The sequence below is a fragment of the Micropterus salmoides genome, unplaced genomic scaffold (assembly GCF_014851395.1).
Source record: "Micropterus salmoides isolate LMB-PRFRI ecotype aquatic unplaced genomic scaffold, ASM1485139v1 Ms_hic_scaffold_20, whole genome shotgun sequence".
Lineage (NCBI taxonomy): Eukaryota > Metazoa > Chordata > Actinopteri > Centrarchiformes > Centrarchidae > Micropterus > Micropterus salmoides.
The window spans coordinates 12007136-12034616 of record NW_024041151.1 but is presented as its reverse complement, the minus strand read 5'-3'; the positions used below and the strand labels follow the sequence as shown (position 1 = coordinate 12034616).

General features: G+C 39.6%; 1 protein-coding gene across 4 annotated transcripts; it reads right to left on the bottom strand.

Moving 5' to 3' along the window:
• Window positions 1–334: 334 nt before the first annotated feature.
• LOC119915018 (lysosome membrane protein 2-like) lies at window positions 335–27481 on the bottom strand. Of its 4 annotated transcripts, none has more exons than XM_038734558.1 (14): window positions 27191–27481; window positions 26975–27108; window positions 16604–16761; window positions 14655–14802; window positions 14262–14453; window positions 13951–14042; window positions 12970–13089; window positions 6447–6625; window positions 4198–4316; window positions 3756–3829; window positions 3594–3645; window positions 3158–3310; window positions 2955–2996; window positions 335–2657 (listed from the first exon to the last, which is right to left on the bottom strand). In XM_038734558.1, exons 2-14 carry the CDS (start codon window positions 27095–27097, stop codon window positions 2553–2555), a joined length of 1557 nt encoding a protein of 518 aa, XP_038590486.1. In that variant the 5' UTR covers window positions 27098–27108; window positions 27191–27481; the 3' UTR covers window positions 335–2552. The 4 variants fall into 4 exon arrangements, with proteins under 4 accessions (XP_038590486.1, XP_038590487.1, XP_038590485.1 ...); XM_038734559.1 differs by having other exon boundaries at window positions 26975–27125; window positions 27251–27481; XM_038734557.1 differs by having other exon boundaries at window positions 27251–27480.

Below are 27481 nucleotides of genomic sequence, written 5' to 3'. Positions count from 1 at the left end.
GCATCACAGCATGCGTGTTGCTGTGAAGAAATGCTTCAGATGTACTGTTGCCGTATTTTTACCCACATCATCTCGTGGAATAGGGAAGATAATTAATTGAAAGTCAAATAGGTTAATTTGTCTATGTGCATGACAGCACTGCAACCAGCCATGCTCAATCAGGTAATCTGGTGCAATTTGAGAAATCTAAATTTAACTGCTAAATTACTTCAAATAGAAACTTTCTTTTATTCAAGTACTACAAACAAGTATTTTTCTCAAGCAACTATGGATTTCTAACTTAAACATATGATAACCTAACACTGACAAAAAAGGCTTAAATGATGAAAAGACATATTTACTGAAATACTTTTATTTTTGTGTACACAGTAAAAACAGTTTTAACAATCAACATTTCAAAACAAGCTGACAATAAGAATATGTGGTTATAGCAGTAACAATCATTTCCGTACAACCTGTGATCAAACTGTGGCACAAAGCAGCCCAGTATAAAGTCGTTCTGTGTTTTGGTTTTTACTAATGTAACAAAATAATTGATCCTGTTTAAGGACAACAACAATATAGTGTAATACTGTGGGGGGTTTGTGCATAAAAATGACATTCATTCACCCTATCATGAATTTATGACGACATTACATTATGCACTCCATATTTTTTTCTATCTATATTCAGTTTTCTTATTGTACATAATTGAATTAAAGTCAAACAAACAAAAGAAAATAGTAAAATCAAATGAGGAACTAATCTAAAACATGTTAAGCTTCCCCACTACTGTCTGATATATTAATTGCTGATTATTAGAATGCATTGAATGACAAGGTGGTATGAAGTAATTCATTCATGCTTAAAATGTTACAAATAAGAGCAGTAATAAAAGCTGGACACATCCCTATTCAAATAAAGTAATTCTGCAGCATTTTCTATATTACATTAAATGACACCTCGAATTCAATATTTTCAAGCGCCTTGAGTGAGAAAGCTGTTGCCCTGTACTACAATCTATGATTCAAGCAGAGTACAGCTTGACTGCCAGCTGTACAAAAACTATAAAAACAGTTTCACCCACAGTTTTGTTTGGTATTTGGAAGAAAACAATATACACTTGAGATTAGATTTGTTGGTACAACATGGCGTCCTTTTCACAAAATATGTGAAAACTATAAAATACAAAATAAAGCCAGTAATGACTGATTCTTTTAAAGGCACAACTACAGTGTTTCTTCATACTGAACCCACATTAGTTTTGAGTTGAAATGGCTGGACTGAATTCTCTTAAAATCTTTCACAAACATTTCACAAACACTGAAGAAAAAAAAAGGTTTGGTGGGTGTAATTTTCAGCACCAACAATGCTGATAAGTCCTTCAACAACAGCATGAAAAACACACATTTCATTTTGAAATGATAGTAAGGTGAATTACATTTTGATATGTCTACATGAGATTGTAGAAGCAGTTATACAGGGCAAAAATACTGTCAGCACATAAATTCAGTAGTGTATGAATCATTGTTTCAACCATAAATCCTGTCATATTCAGGGCTATAGATGGCTGATAAAAGTGCTGCTGATTATGGCACTATACGACATTTCTGAAACTCTAACTTAAAATGTTCCTAATTCAAACATTTCTAAATTAACATTTACAAAAAATGAGAAGGACTTCTTACTTTACAAAAAAGTAGTCTCCAAAATATACAGCGGTTTGTCTGATATTCATTCCCATCATACACTGAGAGGAATGTCAGCAGTTCAACACATCGTACACTGTATATATACAAAAATATAGGTACGGTGATGTCCCTCTAAACACATTGCATGAATAGAAAATATTAATGAGCCATGAAATTGTCTTGTAACATTTAGTTTAGGATGAAATGCGAATGGAACATAGTAATACTGAATGGATTTAAGTGTCTTCACAAAGACAATACTTGCTGAATATTTTGCTCCTTCTTCTGGCTTTAATAATATTTGACAGTTTCTAAGCAGAGCCCCCCTGAGAGTGATGTAACTCACAGTTTGCGGACTTCATTACCCTGGTCCCACATTACCCTCTATGCCCTGTAACATAGTAGTTAGTCACTAAAATCTGAAGACAAGAATCTAATCTAGTCACAGAGAAATAGGTGAAGCCACTTCAAAATCTATTTGATTCCACACCTGAGGTTTAGAGGGTGTGTTGTGTTTGTTTAGGAACACTACAAAGTGTGCTCATCTCAACTGCAGCGTGTGGTCAGTAACTTTGCATCAGCAAATGATTCAAGCAAACAGAAAGAAGTTGCCTTTTATATGCAGTGTTTTCAAATGATAGTCAGAACCTTTTTTCTGAGAATTAAGTGTGCTAGACCTGGACTTTAAGTATCTCTCCATGGCTAAAATTATGTACATACATGTTTGAGACTAGACACAAACCCCTCCTCTACCTCTCCACCCCCCTCCCCCCTGAGATTTCTAATTATAAAGATAATTTCTTTTCCCCTGAAAACCCAAATCGCCTTTTGTAATTCTGACGGTTGTCGATATACAAAGCCCCCTTCTAACCAGTCCCTCCCTCAATCTTCTGCCTTCGCTGTCAAACCAATAAAGGTTCCATTTTGAGGGTCTTCCTTTTCCTTGTCACTGACTGGAGAGTAAGAAGTGTCCTCTTCAGTGGATGCCTGTAGTGGGAGATTGAGGATTAAAGAAAAAGTATTAAAACAGTATCAAAAAACATGCCTTCTTACATTACTAGCAACATTTTAACAGAACTTAATAGACCTTTGGTATTACTTCATTATGTTAAACAACAACAAAAAGTTGACGGTACCGCACACAAATTATTTCAGGAGGCGTGAAAAATTAGTTTAAAGATGCTTATGGAAAATAAGTACACAATATAGTAAGACAGAAAGTAGAATAAAGCAAAGACAACATGGAGAACCAAACAAAGCAGCAAAATAACCATAAAGACTTACAGCATAGAGAGGCTTGGTAAACACAATGCGCTTAACTTCATTCTGCATGGAGACATACAGTGATAAATACATGCACAGTGCAATTAGTGTGTGGATAAGCAACTGAATGAATTACACAAACATTAACAAGAATTAATTATTGGAACAAAGCATGCAAATGGTCAGCTGTTGGGATACAATCAGGGTAAAACGTGACGTTATACCTTCTGTTTGCGGGCCCGGACCAGAAGGATGATGAGCACTATGAGCAAAATGGCACCCAGTCCCACAATAATGAGCGGCAAGTTGGACACTACAGTGACAATCAGCAGCAGCTTGTGTACTCTTGCTGCAGATGCGTCATCAATCACCACACTCTGCAAATTAAAAGACAATGTGAAATACACATTATGGAGAGGAGAAGTATATTACTAGTGACTGGTTTTGCATCTTGTATATAATCCTTTCTGGTGGTTTAGTCCTGATTTAGGCTGTTAAAATTTGGTACCCTAAGAATGAAAGCAAATGGGTTTCTTTTTGAATTGCTACATATTCATTTTTGGAAAGTTTTTGCTCCATATTCATCAAATAAACTTCAATGATTTTGTTTATAAAATAAAATTACTACGCCACAAGTGTGTGTTTCAGCATGTTCCTTACCTCATTGAGGAACATGACGGGAAAGATCGTGTTATTCAGGCCTCTAGTGGCACTGTTATGAATACAGTGAAAAGAGGTTGAAGCAATCATATACAGTACAGACACATACATCAGCAGTATAGAATAATAGTGTTTAGCTTGTGTTTGGATGCAGATACTCACGGGAATCCGGAGATTCTGCTGAGCAAGACATTTATCTGTGCTCTCTTGCTTGCACGCACAATCACTCCAGTGGTCTGCAGCATGCAAAAAATAAAGTATAGTGTTAATGACATTGTATCACCAGAACAGACATCAAAATTAAATATATGACACTCTCTTGTCATCCCCATTGTCTTATGAGTACAATGGGGATGTTGATAACTACGATGTAGGTGATAAACGTTTGTACTTCTACTTATAAGCCACTAGGTGGTGTAGCAGTACACCTTTGCAGCATGGCATTCCTCTCAAAACATTCCAATGAAATGCTTGGCTCCGATGTATTTCAACAGTGGCTTGTAATGTGCAGTGTGACCAACAACGAAGAGTCACAGCATTAATGTTACTAATTATAACTGCAGGGTTGCATTTGAGGCTGACAGACTGTGGCCTGGTGGCTTACCGGGTTAAGATCTAGGAAAGTTTGGTGATGCTTTCTGTGAGGAGACATTCCTTCAATTGCAGCCACATATTTTGAATCTGCCAGGTAAAAATGAGGAAAGGAGGCGACCACTGGGGCACCTATGTGCGAGAGGAAAGGAGGAAAAAGGGAAGTGATAACATTAAGCAGATAAAAAAATATCTATCTCTGCTGTACATAGATGAGTCAACAAAATAAGTTCTCCTTTCTATACGTCAAGTATATATCGTTTCTATAATGTGCTCGTCTTTTATTACATTTTATTGTGAAGCACTTTGTGATTTTTATCTGTGAAAGGTGCTATACAAATAAACTTTACTTACTTACTTAGTTACAAAATAACACCCAGGCTGACGGAGACAACGCCAAGATGGTGCAACATAAAAACCTCTCATCATTCCAGACTCAAAGGCACCATGGAAAACAACCTTTTCATCAAAGGTCACATTTGCTGCTGTTTGATGTATGATCTAATGAGGACATAGCATGCAGCGGGACATTCGGGAAGATTCCTCAAGATATGATCTAATCTCCGTCGCAGGACACACAGCACTTTACTTAGGGTTAATCGTCCACAGAAAACAAACAATGGGTGCACAAATGGACCACAGCCCCATTTGTAAAACAACTTAAGGGCTGTATCTTGTTACTTCCTCATATTGTCAACAGGATACATCATGTTCTTACAAAACGGCCTCGGTCAAGATAAGGAAATTTATAGTCAAGTGAAAAATGTTTGGTTAGATTCCACCTATGCAATGTTGGACTAAGTCATTCTGGACGTGTTGTTGAAGAACCACGTGTCTCAGCAGCAACATCAAAGTCAGATGGTGGAACAGTTAGAGGTGCTGATAAAGTGGGGCAGAGGTGACAGTTTTCCTGCACTTGTGTTTGGCAACACACGTTTGACGAAAGCAATGGACACCCACAGTCACCTGAGGCTGTTCCTGTGACATCCCACAAGGTCACTGTAGTGCAGACACACACACATATTTGTATTGGTCTACTTACAAGAGCCATTAATCACTGTGTTCATTCCTCGACACCTGACACTAAACTTAACCACCTGCACGGTCCTTTAAATCCTCCTCTTCTCAGTAAAATAAAAAGGGTTGTTTCTGGCTACACTACAATTATGCTAAAGAAAAAATGTGATGCATGCAATGGCCTAAAACGTTGGCCCATATACTACAAATCAGATATGCTTAGCATTTATGTATATGGTAGCCATTAGTTTCCATTCATCTCAGTGCGCCATGAAAATCATCATGCAAACAGTAATTGCTGTCCTTCACAGCAAATGACATCATGTTTCTTTCTGCAGAAACTTTAACGCAAGAAAAGAAAGACACAATATCTACTGCATGTCTGTATGTCCTGGGAGAGGTTCCCTTACTCTGTTGCTGTAGCTGGGGTTTCTTCCAGTTCCAAATTGAGGGTCTAAGAATGGATGTCATATTCTGTACAGATTGTAAAGCTCCATGAGGCCAATTTGTGATATATTGGATTTATATTTAAATAAAACTGGCTTGGAATCGGAAAGAAAACCTCTATGAAACAAGTTACAAGTCTCTCTATATTTATACTGAAGTGAATAAAAGGTAACAGTTACCTATTAAAAATGCATTAAAATTAAAACACATTATGTTATTTATAGTCAATGTGGAAAATAAGGTAAAATACTGGTATTGTTATTGTACAGGGAATGATAATCTTTAAGAAATAAAACATTTGGCCAGTAAACACAGGGACTAAGGTAATTTCTGGTCATATTCAAGGCCAGAATCAGGTGACAGGGCTTAGCGCTGGGCCAGTCATGGTCAAATGGCGGCTGAGGTGTGGAGAGGGCTGGAGAGCTTTGTCACATGGGTCATTTAGGGGGTATTAGTGCTGGTGACAGTAGAAAGAAAAATAAAAGGGAGGACTCGACCGACAGAAGTGTATTATCAGTTAAAATAGGGCTGGGTAGAAAGCAGAAAGAACAAGAACATAGACAGCTTTGAAATGAAAAGTTATGTGTTTACTAGAAAGGCCCTATTCAGAGTGTAAGCACAGAGGCTTTGTGTAGGAGGTACAGCTAATTAAATAAATGCAAGAGAGGAGAATGATGAGAAAAATATTAAACTCATGGTAGACACTACGAGACGGGCACAGAACTGAGTATTTGGAGAGAGGCATGTGAAAGAGCAAATAAGCGGGTGAGAAAATAGGCTGCGCAAGCTGACATTTACCTCTCCGACAGGGACTGACTTTAAGAACACCAGTTCCCAGGCACTCATCTTGGCTGACGCAGAAACCCTCATTGGCCGGGTTCTCTTCTTTGCTGGCCAAAACAGAGCGTGGTGGTGTGAAACGGTAGGCTGGGATTCCTTTCACCTCTACATCTTTCTCAAACTCCATGTAGATCGACCTGGAGAGTGAAGCAAGAACATTAGAGGACATAATAAAATCAAATCCGTTTTCTTGTTTATTATATTCACTTTCTCTTCATCTCTTCAGTTTTCCACTGTGTCATTTTCATTTTATTACATTTTATTGCTATACTTGCTTTAATTGCTGTGTATTTGTTTCAACAATGGTTAACAGCCTGAATATTAGGATTAAAAACTGCCAGCTGTATAAGTCAATTTAATGATAAAAGATGTTATTAATATATTTCATACTGTTAGACTATGCATAAATAATGAGTAAAAATGGAATATTGGAATATTGCAGTAATTTCTGGTGGAGGTACAGTGATAAAAACACAAAAATCTCCATATATTTACTGTAATAATATGTCTACAAATGTGTCGTCCATTAATATTAGAACCATGAGTGCTGCTCAGCTAAGTCAACAAATCTCTCAAAAGCGGTTTGCTGCACAAAATAAATAAATAAAAGCACCTGTTCACAAGCATGCCATGAAGCTTTTCTTCTTGTCTTATTATCTCCCTCATGAATCAATAAAATTACCACCAAAGGCACAAGAAGTGAAATTATGGGGTTGAGTCCATAATTTAGTGTGGAAAAATGTTGCCTTTGAATTTAAAGACAGAAGCTGGAGGAAATAATGCTAGAATGTGGTGTTGACCTTCTTTTTGTCCCGGGAGAGGAGAAATTACGTTACTGTGAGCAGTTCATCCGTGTTCTATGTAGTTCTGTTCTGTTTAGGGAATCCTGACGATTCTCAGTGAGAACAAAAGAGTCTATACAGTGTCTGCCAACTGGCCGGGAGGATGCAGCTCTTCACTACGCAGCCCACCAATTGTGCAACAATACTGTAAAGACCTTTCCCTTGACCTTCGTGAGCGAAGCCAAGTAAAAAGCCTCATGTGTGTCTTCACAGGACTCTGAAAGCCTCTGCCTTGTGCTGCTGGGCATGAGAGTCTGTTACAGTGTGAATTACTTTCACATAAGTTAAGCTAAGATATGGTTCTTTTGGTTCTAAATCCTTTCAATGTGTGGAGTCAATAACTGGAACAAGATGCTTTTTGTATTTAAATTATATTTAAAGGCATTAGAAAACAGGAGAGATGGCGCAATGTACACAGTATTTTAGTAAACAATGTAAATTTTTTATAATGAGTAATATCTACAACAATTAAATCTGCATGTTCCAACTTTCACTCAAGTTTATAATGTAGCAGAGTCACAGTAGTAATGTTTTAGACCAGGACCACTATGAAAATAAGTCATATTAACTTCAAGTGTTTTATCCAGTGTCATGCTTCAGTTTACTTCATACAACCTTGTTTGTGTTACATGCCATTTAGAATTAGTTTTATTTCATTTTAAATGTTTTGTTTTTGCATATCCAGCTCCTGCGTAGGGGCACATTTTGTTTTGGTTTTATTTTTTATGTGAATATTTAGGAAAGTGTTGGCTCTTTGTGACAGAATATATTTAAATCAAATCAAGTCTTTCAAATCATAGTTGGAGGAGAGATTAATGTATGGGAAAAGGCCAGTTGGTATTTGAACAATGACATCTGTCTTAAGGTTTTTGTCGCTCAGCTGTCAGTTAACGGGCCAAAGGGTCACTACCCCGTCAGGTCACAGATGGGAATACCAGCCCTTTTTTATCCTACAGAACAGTCCCAGATGTAATTTAACTAAACACGTTTTAAAACAAATTGCCGTTGAGCTACTCTTATGGGGGCTTAATGCTAAAAAAAAGATAAGCTGTCTGTGTGAAAGGTTAACACATTATGGCAAAAAAAATACAGGAAACTGGGAGGGATCCTTTCCTTTAATCACAATAGCGCAGATAACCATGAGTAAGCCACTAGAGATGAATAAGTAGGTGAAAGTGTAAACATTTAGGAGAAGGGGTTTTTGGCACAGGTCCAATCAGAGTCAAAGGTACAACCATTCCACTCAAACAGATTATTCCCACCCACAACAAAAAGGGGAAGATGTCCGCAGCAGCTTGTGTTTTTTTTAGGTCAAGGTTATTTTCTAAATTAGAAGCCCTCATCATCAGCAAGAACAAGGACACAGTTCAGAGCAAGCCAGCACGAAGGCTTAACATTTGCGAAATGAAATCCCAAGGAACTATTCATCAATTACTCACTGTGTGAGAGGCAAGTCTCTTTAAAATTCTTCAAGCTTTTAAATGAAGATATCCTAATTCTGAAGAAAAAAAAAACATTATTAATGAACATGACTTCCCAAAAATTATACAAAAAACTGTCCAGATGCACACAGCCCATTTTCCATGGAACTCATAATGAATGTTATTTGTTCCAGCTAGTCAAGAACTGTAAACTCAACAACTTTTACTTCCCACTTCTGTAAATCTGTGCTCAGCAAGGGTTTTCTCTCCTTTCCCCCCCTATTCTCTCTCCCCCAGTTTTCCCTCTTCTTCCTGACTCAATCACCTTCCATCTCCAAACCACACTTGAGACCAACATTCCTCTTAGAGGAAGCAGTTCGATAAAGTGCTTCCTGGAAACTGGCATGTTAGTCTTTCAAAAGCCTGCACAGTATAGGCAGTAAAGACTTGTTGAGAAAACAAAAGTCACCTGTAGTGCTGTTGGATCCAAGGCCTGTGAAGGCATTTCCATACCAGATATAAAAGCCTCCGTCCTGCTGTATGGTGAGTTGAGTCCAACATTTTCAGGCCAGGTCATGCACCAGAAATAGCCATTGCTTCATAACCACATCATCATCACGCAAAATATCATATACACTGGGTAACAGTGGGACAAATGGGTAGATGCAAAACTCTGTTGCAGCCAGATACTTGTCTGTGATGACACATAATACAACTCTTTATACTTGAGTCAGATGAATAGTGCCTTCATATTTAACTGACAACAAGACTAAGAGTCAACAGCCATGCTTGAGGCTATGTGAGGCTATATTAAAGCTTGCCGCATGCATCTTAACAACTGCTTGTCCAATGGTCAAATAGCTTTGGGAACCCACTCCCCCCATACCTTTCCAACCTCGGGGCTGTGTCTGACCATTTCTTTAACTTTCTTAAACCAACAACACTTCACACCCACTTTACGCCATGACTGGCCTCCTGTGCGGAGGTGAGAAAGGAGCCAGGGTTTGAACTTCTCTCCCTAGCTCTCTTTTTTCACTTTTTATGTGAACAACCATGTTCAACTCTATGAATGCCAGAAGAGACTGTGCGCTATTATGCCCTCTTATTTAATACTTATCATGTCTCCCCTCTCTAAGGCGGTTGGCTTTTCACTCAGCCTTCCAGTGTGGCCATTGGGAGCAACTATAAACACTACTAAATGTTAATGTTAGCATGCTAACATGCTCACAGCATGGGTTACATTGGTATCATCAAAGTCTTGATAGTCTTTCAGAATTATCTGTGCCGAATTTCATGGCTATCCTATATTTCTGGACCAACTTGGTGGACTGAGTGACCAACCAACATTACCCTCCATTGAACAGATTAATATTAGTACAAGGAAATTTTAACACTAATTAAAAAATCTAATTTTCAGTGCTCCAGACTGCAACCAGTGACATTTTGCAACCATTTTAGTAGCTCCTTTCTTGTATTTCAACATGAAATAAAAAAAAAAATGTTGTGCAGGTCGCACATGGGATAGTTGATTTTACAACTACTCACACATGTGCAACCTACACCTGCATGGGTAGCATCCATTACTTTATTTTATGGGCTTTATGGGTTCAAGTAAAGCAAACACAGATTGTGCCTAAAATCTCTTTAATATTCTGGAAAATAAGTTACTTTATATCACCACAGGAATACACAGGATTTTTTTGCTCCTAAGTGAAAGTTGCAGAAAGCAGATGGTTACTTGTGGTTTGAAACAATACTTTATGGCCATGACAGCCACTTGCCAAACAGTGGATCACTGAACAAATCTGAGGTAGAAAATTAAAAAATATATATGATAAAATCTTTTTATAACAAATGCATGAGTAAAATTAGGTAAAATGTTTTATCAGTACCTTTTCCTCAACAAGATAAATATCTCAATAGAAGTATTAAGTGCTAATTCATTTGTGACTCAAATGAATTGAATCAAACATTTATTGGCCATTTGTGATTTTGTTATTGAGGAAAATTATATTGCAATAACTATCATTATTGTTTTATTGCCCAGCCCTATGTTCAAGTTCACTGAATGTGTGTGTGACATTTTGGATACTTATGATATGATTGATGCGTGAATAATCAGATAATCATTTGAAAATTTTAGCAAACTCTATAGGCGTATTTGTCATTATCTGTTTTTTTAAATGTAGGCTAATAGTTTTTGTGTCCAGCCTTGTACATTTGTGCTATGATTGGTGTAGGCTGCACTCATTGCCATCGCCCATAGCATACCTTGAAAACTCAGTGTTCAGATAGGATTCTTTAATGGTCAGTCCTATAAGCGGAGGTAGCGTGGGTGCATGGGGGTGGCCGACCTAGGGCCCAGACTGGTAGGGGGCCCACTAAGTGGACTATGAGGTTGAGCTCAGCTGATTATAGTGGACATGAATAAACAACAGTATATGGCAATACGCTGTACCGGGAGAATTCAGCAGCTGTTGAAACAAATGAAACAGTCCCTTTATTCATGGTTTCAATGGTAAACCACCACAAGAACGACAATTACCAACAAACACAATAGATTCTAAGAAGACACGTTTTAATAAACATAAATCATAAAGTAACATTTGTATTTCAAACAAATGGCAAACTTATTAGCAGATTTTAACAAAACTCCCTTCACCCTCATGCATCATGGGAATTCTGAGGAACGGACATAGGCTGCGTGTGCGCAGCGGTTTATTTACAGCATCAACTTCAGCCTCTCAGGGGCATTTCTGCAGTGAACCGTGTAGCCTGCCCCGCGTTAATGACTTGTTTTTAATTGTCCTTTTGTGCTTCTACTACATTCTTCAAAGCTCTCGGTGAATCGCTTTCGTTTCTCGTCTTGATAGGTCTATCTAGCAACTACCACAGGGAGTATTTCAGAATAAGAGCGTTTTACCTGCCAGACTTTGCCGACATGTTTACATTTCGTTGATTTGTTGATTAGTGCTGTCTTTTTGTGCTACTACTATGATTAAGTAGGCTACATAATAAAAATGTTTCTTTTTTGTCTGATTTAACTGTGTTTATTGTTGATATATGATCGGAAGTCTGTAACGGGTATTTTATTTTGAAAATCGAATTCTCTGCCATTTCTGTGTCTGACTTCCTGCCCGGTTCATCTGTGCTGTGCTGCTTGACGCTGGGACGCTTCCTGGACGCACTCAGTCTATGGACGCACTGCAGCGCTTCTGGTGTAAGCACAAACATTTAGTAGAAAAGCTGCTCCAGCAGCAGCGAAGCAGACAGACTCTGGGGACTTTCGGAGTGAGTCTGGGGTCGTGTAAACTTGGTTAATATGTCTTTGTAGCAGGTGGGCCCACAATGAAGCTCCGCCCCCACTGTGCTGACATTCTAGCTCTGCCCCCGGTCAGTCCCAAATGCTTGTATTTTGTAATGTGGATAATTTTCTTAGAAGATGACCATAGTGTCAAAATCTATACCTAGAGTTTGGTACCTGTTACGGCAACAAATAGGGTTAAGCTAATGATACAACTTTTTGAGCAATGTTGTTGGGCAATGTTGCTGGTGGCAAGTCCGACTATGTTTTGAACGGATAACGGTGGGGCGGGACGGGTGGGAAGGGGATTACGGTGGTAATCTTTACTCATTACCATCCCAGCACCATTGCTCTAAAAGTTGCTCTGTGTATCATCAGCTTTAGTATAAAAAATGAGCAGTCTGGTGGTTTGCAGCCTAAATAATTGGGACAGTCTGGACCTGGCTGAGGGAGTTTACATGGCTTAGATTTAGAAAAAATACCAACACCACGATCTGTATCTACTGCACTAGATGTGGTCCACAACATATGGGGGAAACTAAGTTTGAGGCAACTGGCACTTTATGAACCACAACTGCAACTTAAAACATAAAATATGCCAAGACAGATACACAAATGAAACGGCATCTCCATTTCCAGTATGTGCATTCATTAAGCACTATTCAGTTAAAACTAAAATAAAACAGCATATTGTAGTTTCATGCCAAACCATTTATCAGTAATTGAGTTTAAATGTGAAAAATTGCTTTTCAGGTCGATTTAAGGTGCGCGCCCCTAAATTTTCTGCCTGTGCCCCTAAAATTTTCAGTTAAGGACTACAGTGCTCCTAGTAAAAAATGTTAGTTTGGAGTTCTGCTTTTGTGAAAAAATATAATAGCACTGATTAAGTGTGGCACTGTGGTACTGAACAGTACCTGCAGAGGTCTGGCGTGAAGATGTAAATGCGTTCATCCTTTTTCAGCAGAGGATGGAAAGCACTTCCATCTGATCCATTGATGCTGTTGCTTTGGTTAGATGACCAGAAGGTCAGCTTGCTGCAAAACAACATGAGCATTGCATGTCTTTGTTAAAACTGAATCAAGAGGGCATTCATGCAATTAAGGAAAGCATAATGTTCATCCAGGGTTTTGGAAACCGATTTAATGTTTTTAAGAAATGTCTGCTGCCTGCAAAGAGACCAAAAAGGTTTTTGGACTGAGGCATGTTTATATGGCAGCTCTACTCCAGATTTGACTTTATTTAGAGAAAAACAAATGTTTATACAGTTTTCATCTTTCATCTTCATATAGTATCATCTCCATCTTAACAACAGTAAATTACAATGAAATGTTTTGATGATCAAACATGTTTTTATCTGAAAGTCACAGAAGAAAGTGGTTTCCCAAGGGCAGTGATGTGTACAGATTACCAGTGACAAAGCAACAGGCTTCAAGTCATTTTCACTGGAAGCTGTTGACATAAAGCTACACACTGACGCCTGATACTTGTCATTGCATGTTTGCACACATACACAAGCCCATGACAACATAACAACGTCAACGAGCGATTGAGCTGCGACAGTGTAGCTGGCCATGCTTGGCCATTTTGTAGCTTGTCACTCGTAGTGTGAACATAACATTAGAAGAGTAACTACAAACTGCAGGGCAACTGAGAGAATAAAATATGATAAGAAAGTCAATTATGAAAGCCATTATTACGGCATTTCAAGTATCAGGATGTCCTAACATGTGCTCAATAGTTTTGGCAACAGCCCAGACCAACAGAAAAACAGACAGACAGTCACTACCGCCTTAGTATTGGCAAAAAGCAGTAGATTTGAGAAATGTTTTAAACCCAAAGGTTATCCAATGAAGTTTCACTACAGTGGATCAAGACAGATAACGCAACAGTGTTACCTTTCGCCTTTCCATGTTTTGACGCGGCCATAATCCAAGTAATTCTGCACCCCAGTGTGGTAGACAAATTCCCCATTGTTACTTCCATTTTTCTAAATAGATCCAAACATTTAAGTCATTAAAACATGTATATGTTTTCAAAAACACTCAAATTCTAATCATAGAAAAACAATAGTTGTAGTAATTTTCAGAGTGACTGGATTTTGCAGAGGAATTAATAAAAAACTATAAAATAATAGATCCTTTTCATAAGATATGAAAAAATCCAGCTAAGGTTCATATGCTTTAATTATATGTAGAGTTGTACATGCCTTGTACATGAGGCCAAAGACCTTCTCCACCTCAGGATTGGTGGAAGAGACGCGGACCAGCAAAGGATCTTCATAACCCCACAGCAATTCATCCACAGTGTGAGTTGTAAAGATACCACTCCCAACAGCGTTCATCCAGATGGACACCATGGAGGACCTAAAGAAACTCCCTTTCACCTTGGTCATTACAGCCTAGAGACGAGAAGTGGAGCAAAGGGGAGCAGATATGGAAAAGAATGCAGGGTGAGGTAGAGGGTGTTGGTGGCCATTGAGGTGGGATTGAGGAAACAATTTACAAAATGGAGAAGGAAGTTGCAGGACACGCACTCAACTTTCCCCCACTTGGAGTTCAACTTTCCTCTACATGTCTAAGACCTTAAGTTCATGACTCACCCAAGCAGGGATATTGACGGTGGTGATGTTATCCACAGCTGGGTCACCCACAGACTTCTCTCTCAAGAACACAAAGCTTTTGGTGTTGTATGCGGACACCGTCTCGTTATTTTCCAACATGCTCACATTGTCCTTATACCTGTACTCCCTGGGCAAACAAAATTAAACATAATATTATCTTTTATTTTTCAGTAAAACTACAAATTAACATCACAGAGCAAACTTGAAAGCACTGCACATAAATTTAGGTTAATACAATTAATTTCATCACACAACTCCTTCCTTTCAACAGATCATTCATTCGTTTGTGATTAGGTAACCAAACAGTTGATTATCTTGACTTACACTGTGGCAGTGAACCTTGATATTTATATAAGGGTTTCAGTGGGTGCATTAGAAGCTATTCCAAATGACTGATCTACACAGTTTCTTGTCAAGCTGGAAGGACATAAAAACAACATTCTTTACATATTACCTTCTGATCTTTAGTGTGGTCTTTCAGCTAATAAAATTAACCCATCTGGCATTTTTTATGGTTAGAGTAAGAGTGACTGAATAGACTACAACAGAAGAAGTGCAGACAAGCAGGAGAAAATGTCCCCTTTTCAGTTTACATAAGTGCTGAGCAAATAGTGGCACATTTCAACAGAATTGCAAAAAGAAGCCTAGTAAAGAAAATCTGACGGGGCTATTTTTTAAAACAGTTCTCTACTCCCTTGGAGACAAGGGGAAATACAGTACATGAACCCACAAAGCCATTAGGTAGGTAGGTTTATTGTCACAATATAACAAGTTATAGAATGAAATTGAGTTTTGTAACTCCCTTCGACTACATAGCAGACAATATACATTAATAAAGAATCAATTATGAAAAATGGTAAACAGAAATAAACTATCATCACTGGAGCAGTGCTGAGGATGAATTAGAGTTTAAGAGTCTGATAGCTTGGGGGGAAAAGCTGCTCTGCAGTCTGGTGGTGCGGCAGCAGAAACTTCTATATCTCTTTCCAGAAGGCAGCAGGGTGAACAGGCTGTGGCTGGGTGGGTACTGTCCTTTAGTATCCTTTGGGCTCTGTTTAGGCACCTTACCTCCCCGCTATCATTGACGCTCGGGAGATGGGTAAACTAATAAACGCAATAATTCTAAACAACAGCTACACAGTCTGTAAAATATCCAAGGAAGTTTAAAATCAAGGGCAACTGGGCTTGGTTGAAGATACAATGAAGACATTTTGTCCCTCAAGGGTCAAAATATCTTCAAGTAAACCAGACTGTGCTGCTGCTGTTTATAGATAGTTAGATTTTATACACGTTGTCTCTGTTTCACACTTGAAACTTGGGCTCTAAAGTAGGAAGGCGCTGTGTTAGAACACATATTTGATGAACCATTTTCATTGAATGTTTTTAAGGATGTGTCCATCCAGGCCTTTTTATTGATCTATGTGTTTACAGTCAACATAGAGTAAATAAGTATGAAATGCATTCAAATGAGTCTGCAAGCAAAGATCACCTCCTACACATTCAACTTCAGGTTGTTGTTTTTAACATTTATTTATCCAAGGGAGCTTCACTGAGAGGAAGCCTCTCTTTTGCAGGAAGACCCTGATCACATTCACACCTGTAAGGTGCCCAGCACAACCACAACCACAGCCTGATCTGCTGGCCACTAAGCAACTCCACTGGAGCTGTTGGGATTATGGGCCTTGCTCAAGGGCGCCTCAGTGGTGGTAAATGAGGGAGGGCAAGGACTGCTTGGTTTACTTTCCCCACCCAGATTTTATCCGGCTGGTCCAAGGATTGAACCGGTCACAAGCTCGCTTCTCTAACCTTTGGGCCACCAAATATTTGACAACATGTCAGATTTTGAAGTTTCATGTGAGACACGTGTGCGACTTTCCTTGTGGCAGCCTGTGCACTTCTTTGTACATTGATGTGCTCTTGCATCTTACCTGTAAGTGTAGGGTCCAACCTGCTTGACCTCTGGCTTGGCCCCTTTCAAGAAATCGTTCACATTGGTTACATTGAAGAAGAAAAACTCCATGTAGACAGGAGGGGGAGGGGTTTTCCATGATTCAAACACACGGCTGCCCTCCACCAAGACAATCTCCTGTTGAGACATAAAGGACATATCTCAGTTTAAATCTAAATGTTATTCTTTCAGACATAAATATGGTTGTGAAAAGCCAATGCCCTGTTTCAAACGAATGCATAAACTATGACTACACATATAATATATTTAAATAAAAAAAACACTACTGGGAAGACTTCTGCTTGATGTGTGATTTTATTGTAAGCAGAAATTTTTTTTTCTGACATGGCTTTCAACTGAAGATACATTTGCTGCAAATGGTTTTACAATAGCAAACTCATGTTTTGAATTTGGAGTTTCCATAATCTGTGCATAGTAAAAACAACCCAAAGAACAAAAACATCCTCGGGGGATCGGGGGGGGGGGGGGGGGGGGCTGCCGTCTAAGCGTCAGACAAGAGCATTGGTGGCAAACACATGAATGGTATTAGGGGAGACCCGTCCACAGTTTCATTGTCAGCGGTTACCAATGACAACGGGGCACTTGGGGAGAGCCGCTGACATATCATGTGATGCAGAGAGCTGGATGCTCACTGGTTGCACAGGGCTGCGACCTTAATGATCTGAGCCACATTCCTCAGGACTGAGCCTTATGAGGCCATGGAAGTGCAGCGCAAACACAAACCTGTGCTATGCTGTTTCATTACACTGTTTGCTAGAAAAATGTCCCAGCCGACGTCACTGCCTCTGGACAACCTGATCCACTACGGGAAACTTTTGAGGAATTGTACAACACAGGGAGTGAAAGATGAAGGAAGGCGACAAGAGGATTAGTATTTCTTTTGACAACGCACACAGAGGAAATCTCACTTTGGCCTAATTGTGTCAGATTTGTGTAAAAAGTTAAAAAGCAATACTTCAGTATGAAATAAGCCACCATTGAACCATGAGTCCCATTATTTCAGGAGACTGCATGCCCCTCCTCCTTTGGGGTCCCTTCTAACTGCTCAGAGACTAAAGTTTAGCTGAGTAGCCAAGGACAATAAAGCTGTCACCTTAGATCAAGGAAGGGAGAGCATGGTCTTTATATGTTGTCCTTTCATGCTTCGAACAATCAATATGGTAACCGTCTCAGCATGCTACATGAGATACCGCGCGAAAAACAGGAACAGCGAAGCCCTCTTATCTCAGTACTTACCACCGCTACTCTTACACCACTCCCTATTTGAAAACACATGTAGCAGGTGAATACACAAATACACACACTGCTAATGCTTTGATGTTGAGATAGACAAATACATAGATGTGAATAGCACTGTGGGCACAGCACGACGCTAGTGAAAAAAATCCTCCAGTCGTGGTGCACAAGCTTTGCATACTCTAAATGGGTTTGCCTCAGTAGTACAAACACCTAACAAAGCTCTACCAGCTGAACTGTAGTCCAGTCCTGCTCCTACTGAACCCATCAAAGTCATTTTAAGGGTGATTCAGCTTTACAGTGACCATAACTCCCAGTGGCCACCAACTACTTGCGGTGGCAGATCCCTGGTTTGTAACATAATCAAAGGACAGCTTTTTGATTACTGTAAAGTCAGAAAAAGAGATTACATTAATTAAAAGATATTTAAGGTAATTATCCAAAGATCTGTGTCTCTTATTCATTTGCATCCTGCGAGTATTATGTTGCGTTTTTAGCCATGCTAACAGCGTTGCTCTTTGGATAGCAACAACTGTCTGTTGGGTCACCACTTTGGTCCAGACTGAAATATCTCAACAGCTATTGAATGGGGTGACATTTTGTACAGATGAATTCTACAGATTCTGACTTTTCCCTTTAGCATCACCTTGAGGATGACATTTTTGACTTGCAGCAAAATGTCTCTATCTATGTCTCCAACTATTGGATGGGTTGTCATGAAATTTAGTACGGATATCCATGTGCCCAGAGGATGAATGCTAATGACTTTGTTGATCTTGTATTTTTTCACCCAACACCACAATGGTGTCAAATTCCAGTTTGTCCAATACTTTGGTTTATGACTGAATACCTCAGGACTTGTCTGTTTACTGATAATTCCCAAATGTTAACATGCTACATGTTAAACATTATACCTGCAAAACAGGGTTTTGAACTGCCCTATTCTCTACTGTTCATTACATTATTGCTCCACTGGTAGGATCCCCTTCAGACTGTTTGGAAACCGAAACCACATTTATTTCAGCACCCCCAAAGTGCAGCTCACACTTCCAAATAGAGCAAGGCTGCACTTCAGTTTTTAGATATTTAAAATGCAACTATACCAATAAGTTACCACTAGTCACAACTATTTTGATTCACTCAGTGAAAGCAGGTTCACTTGATTACTATCACAGGCGGAGATGATTCACTCTGTGAGTCAAATTATCAGTAATACTTGTTTTTCACTGTGTGAGAAAACTGAGGTATGGAATGTGAGAGCGTTTGGAAAATGACAATTTAATAAGTCTCAAAACAACTTTTAACCGTAAGCGAAATCTCGTCACGTTTTAATCTTGCGAGATCTCCTTTAACCCCTTGCAACTGCTAAACATCAGAATGTTAGCACTGTCATTTTGAGCATGCTTTGAGAAGAGTATTAGTCTTGTTATTATTCTGTTTGAAATAAATCTATTCTACTTAAAAATGTTTGTGGGGTCTTGGTTTAGAGCCAGTTATCTTCACCCCTGCCCATGATGTCCATGAATTTTGGCAAGCTTGTCCCCAGAGCATGAATACAAATTATTCTGTATATTATTCTATGACCCCAAGAAAGTCACAATGACATACATTTGGTGAGGATATTCTTTCAGGGGGATAAAACCTTTTAATGACAACCATGGCCTTTCCTCTAGTGGTGCTGTCAAGATAAACTACATTGCTAGCCTGCTATGTCTAGACCAGTCTATGTAAAATGACCAAATTCCTCATCAGGGACAAGTCAAATTTTACCATCACCTCATCAGCAGGTCATTGCGAACTCACCCCGCTTGACTCATGGAAGCTGAGGGGCTGCCAACCCAGCCGGTTTCTCAATAAACCTAGCAGTGTGAAAGAGTCTTAGCACACAAAGAAAGTCTGCTGCTGGGAGGGTATGCATGGAATGAGATCCTTCACACTGGTGCAAGTGGGGTAAGGGGGTAACTTGATACAGCTGAAAAAAATCATACTGCCAAGCTAGTAGCCTAGATAGCCATGTGTGTCTGGATGTGAGCGATATCTATGTGTGTCACACTTATGTGTGTCACACTAGATATCCATGTGTGTCTGGATGTGAGCGATATCTATCTTTTCTCCACTTCCTGTAGCCATTTGCCTTAGAAACCCAATTTTCTTTCAATCTGCCCATGACCAACTCCCAACTCCTAGTTGTGAATATGTCCCCTGATCTCTACAGTAAATACTGAGCCTCTCATCTGATACCTGTTATGGAGAGGCAGGTTAGATATGAAAACAAGGATAAAGGTGTGCCATATGATAACACTGAATGTGAGCCCACAGCACTTTCACGCCTGCACTGTTATCAAAGTAAAGTGAACCTTCTGGGAACACTTTGAACTTCACTGATTTCCAATATTTTAGACTGCGTCCTGTGTTCAGGAAATCTCTGGACTTAAACTTCAATGATAAAAAGTATGGAGGAATGGAAAAAAGCCAAAAGACAGTGAATATGTATGGAGTGCATTGCTGTAAATGTTCAACAAAATGGTCTAAACTTTAGACCATTTTGTTGTGCAAGCATTTCCTCAACGTCATGCATGACACATCAACAAACAGAACTACTACATATGTTTAATGCTCGATAAGGGACTGTTATTTATCGGAGTGCGACCGTTATCATTATTTTTTTCTTGACCCTCCCTGGAGCTATAAATATCATTCCTGGAGCATGACCCTTCCTCCACTTCAAATAACCATATTTTTATTATATTCACACCGAAAGTAGCTAGTATTTGAGAAAGTAAAACGCAAAGGCTGACCTTATCAAAGGTTACGTTTAAAGGTTCAGTGCGTAATATTTCTGAGCATCTATTGACAGAAATGCAATGTAAGATCCATAACTATGTTTTCAGTGGTGTATAAAGAACTTACATCAGAATCAGAATCAGCTTTATTTGCCAGGTATGTGTTCACATACGAGGAATTTGACTATGTATTGTTCATTGACCACAATGTGCTTACTTAGACAATAATACAATAATAACATCAAACACAGGCTACAGTACAGAGAATACATATATACACACTATAAATAAAAACAATATAGACAGACTGTGACAATAGTTCAATGAGCAGAGTGCAAAGGATGCAGGAGTAAATTATTATTACCGTTATTATTATTGTTATTATTATTATGTACATGTCAAAGGTGGATGAGATATCCAAGTATTATGTGCAGGTGTTATGTCCTTGAAGTCGATGGATTAGCTATACAGTATATACAATATACAATATGATCAGTATGAACAGTTCTGAAATAGATAAGGTTAATTAAATAATAAGTGGTAACCAGTAAACAGGTGGCTGATTAAAGACAGAGTTACTGGGTTATTGCACACGGGTTGTTCCTGTCACTGTGAGTCAGAAATCAGCTGTTCAGAGTGATGGCTTATGGGAAGAAACTGTTCCTGAGTCTGTTAGCTTTGGTGTACAGTCCTCTGTAGTGCCTACCAGAGGGGAGAAGCTGGAACAGCTTGTGTAGGGGGTGAGATGGATCTGCAATGATGTTTCCTGCCCGTTTCCTGACTCTAGAAATGTATAAGTCATGAATGGAGGGCAGGTTGGCTGGTTTTTATATACAGTCTATGTTTGGCACCAATGGTTTTTTCTGCAGTCCTGACTGTCCGTTGTAGTCTGTCCTTGTCCTTTTTTGTGGCTGATCCAAACCAGACAGTGATGGAGGTGCAGAGGACAGACTGGATGATAGCTGTGTAGAACTGAATCAGCAGCTCCTTAGGCAGGTTGAGCTTCCTGAGCTGACGCAGGAAGTACATCCTCTGCTAGGCTTTGATGATGGTGTCTGAGTTGGGCTCCCACTTCAGGTCCTAGGATATAGTGGATCCCAGAAACCTAAAGGATTCCACAGCAGACACAGGACTGTTTAGAATGGTGATGGGGGGCAGAGTGGGGGGGCTCCTCTTTAAATCCAAGAGTCGTTCTGACTGCACCAGAGAGCCAGTTGATCAACCTCCCGTCTGTACGCCGACTCATCACCGTCCCGTATGAGGCTGATGACCGTTACGTCGTCAGCAAACTTCGGGAGTTTGACAGATAGGTCTCTTGAAGTGTAGTCGTTGGACTAGAGGGAGAAGAGCAGTGGGGAGAGCACACACCCCTGGGGTCGCCAGTGCTAACAGTCCGGGTGCTGGATGTGATGTTCCCCAGTATCACCTGCTGACTCCTGTTAGTCAGGAAGTTTGTGATCTACTGACAGGTGGAGGCTGACACAGTGAGCTGGGTGAGTTTGGTGCTGAGGATGGTGATGATGGTGTGTCCACAAACAGGATCCTTGCATATGTCCCTGGAAAGTCGAGGTGTTGCAGGATGTAATGCAGTCCCAAGTTGACTGCATCATCCACTGACCTGTGAGCCCTGTAGGCAAACTGGTCAGGTGTACACAAAGGCATCGATGGATGGTATGACGCCCCTCCCACTGTTTGGAAGTTTTCCTGCCAACCTCAGCAGGCAATTGGCTGAAGTGGGAGTGTCGTCAGCTGATTGCTTTCACCTGGACCCATGGGCTATAAAAGCTGACATATGTAGTGATCTCACTCCTCCCTTCTAGCAGGTTACATCCATGCTGTTGCATCTTCTTTTGTACTTGTGTTTATTTTAGTTTAATAGATTATAATTGTTTTAGCTAAGTACCTTGTGTGGACTCCCTCTTTGTCACATTCCCTGAGCCTGTTTGTGTTAGATGGTTTATTATCCGGATAATGTATTCAGGTACAGATCAGATTTTAACACGAAGTGTAAATGGGGGCGTTTGAGAATTCTGTGATGGGGAGGGGATTGTCCGGCCACACTGTGTCGGTTAAGGTGGGGTTCAAGGTTCAATGAGGTTTAGGCAGGTGTGGGAGAAACTAAAGAAAATAACATATTATCCAAAATAAATCCAAAATACAACTATTAAAGTTATATGTCCCTCCCCCCCTTTTGCAACTCTCACATCTGGGTGTGTTTCTCAATTTTTGGTGTCACCCAGAAACTTCTGTTGTGTTGTGACTCTCTTCAACTGAGTTGTGTATGACTTGCAGTGTGTTTCTGTGTCCTGTTAATGTGACGTGAAATTGATGAATGTGTTTTTTCAATTGTATTTTCCTAAGGTTCATAGAGTGCTCTCTCTCTCTCAAAGTCTGATATTATATCACATGTAATTACTTGAGTGATGTAGGCTTAGGATATGCACTATTCAAACATCAACCCAAACAATAACTGGTCAGCTGATCAACTGAAAATGTATCTACAATCATTGTGATAACAGATTAATTGGCCAGGTAATTTTTTAAGCAAAAGGCCAAAAATTCACTTGCTTGAGTTTCTTAAGTGTTTAGTTGTTAAAAATTAATTTATAGTAAAAATAATTTTTAAAAATACATTTACCCTATTCAGAGAGTGAGAAAATATTAAGAATATATAAAACAAATGCTTTGAACAATTAAATAACTAATGAATTTTCAATTAGAGCTGAAACCATTAGTCTATTAATCAATTAGGTCTAGTTGATTGGCAGAAAATTCATTTAACTAGTCAATTCATTGTTTGAGTCACTTTTCAAGCAAGAATGGTAAAAATGTGCCGGTACCAGCTTCTTAAACGTGAGTATTTTCAGTTTTCCTTGGATTTATAGCAAGTCACTATAAAGTGAATATCTTGGAGTTTTGAATTGTTTACCAACATCACCTTTGGTTCAAAGAAGTTATAATAGGCTTTTTATAGACTATACTATTAACTGAGAATGAAAATAATCATTAATTGCCTCCTAACAGATGTTTTAAAGTCAATAACAGCAACAATTTCTTCACATCTCACATTAATTTGACAGGATATACGTTAGAATTCACCATCTTTTTAACTCATCAAATCATGGATGTGAGCAATCTCTCTGTGTGAGGTCATGTAAATGTGTGACCGGCTTGATTGAATACAAACTGCATCTTTGCTAATTGATGTTACTATTTAAACTTCCCACTGTGTTCTCAGTTTTTTCTTGTGGCATGTTAAAAATACCAACCAATACCAAGAACAAGCAATACCGACGGTATCCTAACTTATTCTTAACTGTGGAATTTGCCTTGGAACCACGTCAGGTCTAGGGCTGAAACGATTTATTGATTAAATAAAAAATTGATTCATAAAATGCTTCGACACACATATTCTTTGCATCGATGCTTCGTTTAATCCATGTAACTATTCAGCACAGTGTTTCGCAGGGACATTTATTACTGTCGCACATCGCATTTACGCTGTGAACACGACGTGATTATGATGGAGCTGTTTGCAAAGTGGGGAAAGAGAGGGAAAACAGTGAGGGACAAAAAAGAAAGTGTCCAAAGTATGGGAGTATTTCAAGCTAAAGAAAACAACAACTCTGTAATGTTACCGTCCGTCCACCGTAAAACGAAACTTTTGTCGCCTCGGCAACAGCATGACGGGGCCTTATCAGAAAGCAGATGGTGTTCTGCCAGCGGACCACAGACAAGGTACCAGGAACAGCAACTTTAGCATTTAACTGAAATCATGATTGATTGTTGAGTTGAAGGCCAGCCAAAGTAATCCGCAGTTCTCAGCTGAAAATGTTCACACGTGCGTTTGTTGTTCTCCTTTTTGGGCTGTGAGTTATAACCTCACAGTCAAGAGTTAACTGGGTGTCGGGGAGCTGCACCTTTTAACTCCCCTGCAGCTCTCTGTGTAGCTCAGACAATCCCTGCTACCTGCGTGTACTAATCCATCCTTTCAACCATATTCTTTGTCTTTATAATTGCCATCTTTATAATAACAAACAACAGCTGATTCATGTGCAGGATCGCTCATTTCCTGTTTCACATTTCACGTGTGTTTTCTTGATAAAAGGGGTTTGGAAACCAGCGTCGGGTGCCATAGCTGTTGTCAGCTCCTGTAGTGTGTGACCCCCTGTCACCGATCAGTCACGTAGTGTGAATGCCACAACGACTTCAAGACTGCCGTCATATTACGGCAAGTTGTGTGAACGGCACAGCCAGTCAGGTCATAGAAATAGAAGAAAAACACATCCTTGGACCACCAGGAATTCCTTTGGCTCTACCATCTGATTAAATCTTTCACAGTACATGCTAATGGAAAGGCTAACGTGCCAAAAAATAAAACGGATTGAGTAATCTATGTGGAAAGAAAGCACTGATTGCACAAAAAGGCTACTGACCCTTAACACATCCTCCTGCAGCTCAAGGAGTTTAAGCTGCTTATTAGAGCCACTCCTTCTGAAGGGCAACACACAGCCCATCACCATTTCAACAAATCACAAGTCTTAACTAGAAGAGTGCACTCAGAAGGACCAGCGAGCAGACCTCCACCAGGGGCACGTTCAAGCTGAAACTGGTTTGCTACGGTTTCATGGTTGAAAAATATGTTTCCTCGATACTATGTGCAATGGTTGGCATCATGCTTTGAGGTCCATTTTTCTCGTTTGATGGGCGTGTCAGAGGTGTTACCCAATTAGCAGTGGCATTTATCATAAACACAGCCATATTAAAATGGTAATGACGTGCAGTGCACTTGCATACACAACGGGGTGGTCAAGGCACAACTGTTTTATTTACATTTAAATAAATGTTTTGATACGTTTTGTTGGGGCTGAATGCGGCCCAGGTCTGGTATTACCGATGGCGCAAGAAACACAACAATGTCTCATGTCATTTTGCATTTTTTTGTTTTTCGCATGTCATTTCATGCCATTTAGTCTGTACTGACTTACATGATGCAGTATGGCATGTCATTTTACGTCATACAGAAGAAAATGTTGTGATGTATTATAAAGAGCGACAAAATCCATCCAGGGACCATGGATATGGATATTAGAACTGGACCCAAAGATGCACCAAACAAGTTTCTAGCTTCCAAGTAGCAAATTTGCAAATCCTACTATGGAAATGGCATGACTGGCCCTTCTCTGCCTCTGATTGGCTAAGCCTGATGATGACTTTTCTTACGTAGCCTTCACTGAAAGAACAGGAAGTTTTTGCTGTTCTGGTGTCTTCAGCAAATTTGCTTGAAATTGTGTAATAATTTCATCTAAATGCAGTCAATAAGCCATGACTCAACATAACAAAAACACCAGATCTCCCCTTACAAGGATCAATGGGTAGACTGCCATTGATTCATCAGACATTGCTAATGTTCGGTCAAATGACCAGACGGAAGCTGATGGTTATAAAGACACAAAACTATTTACAGATTTCATGAGTTGCTACAAATTTGCTTCCAGGTACATGCGCCCCACAGAATATGGACAGTACTCTTTCCTGTGCTGGCAGACGTCACTTTCCTGTCGTCAGAACTTTACACTGTGATGATGTCATAGAGCTTTTCTCAGCTCCAGTAAAGTTTTACAAATATAAAACCTCCCTGGGTTAAAAATTCATAATACAAAGAGTCATAATTGACCTTGTTTGCAGTTTAAGATGTCCAGCCACGATTTGTCAGATACTTTTACTTACCTAACTTAGTAGAAGCTAAGTAGTAACTTAACTGATATAACTAAAGTACTTACCTACCAGCATTTAAGAGGAGTGATTCACTCACTTACTCAAGTGAGGAGTCAGCAGTATAAAACAGAGCAATCACTAAAATTAGTTTTTCAAAAATTAAGAATCACCACAACCATGAGAAGTCCTTGAACATTCAGCCATAAATGTGTACAAATCACATCAGCAGCTGACACACACACACACACACACACACACACACACACACACACACACACACACACGACCAATGGCCTGATCCCCTCAGGACCCCTGAGTCTTGGAGTTAGCACATTTTGTATCATAATGCAATTGAAATTTGTGCAAAGTGGTGTGATCTCATTAATCTGTAATCTACTGAATGTTAATAGTGAAGGAATACAGCCAAACAAAGTAATGAACTTTCAAATCAATTTTCTAGGCTATTTTGCAAACTGACGGGGGTCTGAACGTGAGGAACATGCAGTATAATCCGACTCTGCTGCTACACGGCAATGTATTTAAAAGGGAACAACCTTATTTATACAGTTAAGAGGATGAAAGTGGGTTTTTACCTTTTTTAGGCGGTTGTGCATTATCGTGCGGAAAACCTGAGCCACAACTAAGCCAATCCCAGCGACCAGCAAGACAGCGCAGGTGATCCCGACCACATAGATCGCGCACGGTCTCCGGGTCATGTTTGCAGGTGCTAGCAACACAGAAAAGCTGCGCGTGAGAGGATGAATGGAGACGGTGTTCGTGCATAAAGTTAAGTTTTCACACAAACTTACTACAAAATTTCTTGAAATATGTTTCTCTAACTGCACGGGGTGCGGTAAGAGAGCTCCAACCTTGCTTTGCCTTTGTTGTAAAGTTGAAGAAAAGTTTCGTCCGTGATGACTCTAGCCGAGGAGCGGCTAAGTAACGGTGGAAGATGTTTGGTTTGTCCTCGCGAGTAAACTTGCAACAAAGAGCTGCGGGGGAGTTAAATAATAAACGGGTGACTTTGACAACCACGAGGTTCCTTTGAGTCTAGAGTGGCGACCTAAAAGGGCACACAATAAAAAAAAAATCTGCCACGG

What these genes read in the sequence shown, in the direction of transcription:
- LOC119915018 (XM_038734558.1), bottom strand. Translation starts at nt 27,097, where the DNA reads ATGACCCGGAGACCGTGCGCGATCTATGTGGTCGGGATCACCTGCGCT. An exon ending in TCTTTGGCCTCATGTACAAG is followed by an intron (nt 14,043 to 14,261) that starts GCATGTACAACT and finishes GGATCTATTTAG; the next exon opens with AAAAATGGAAGTAACAATGG. An exon ending in TTCACGCCAGACCTCTGCAG is followed by an intron (nt 6,626 to 12,969) that starts GTACTGTTCAGT and finishes TTCACTCTCCAG; the next exon opens with GTCGATCTACATGGAGTTTG.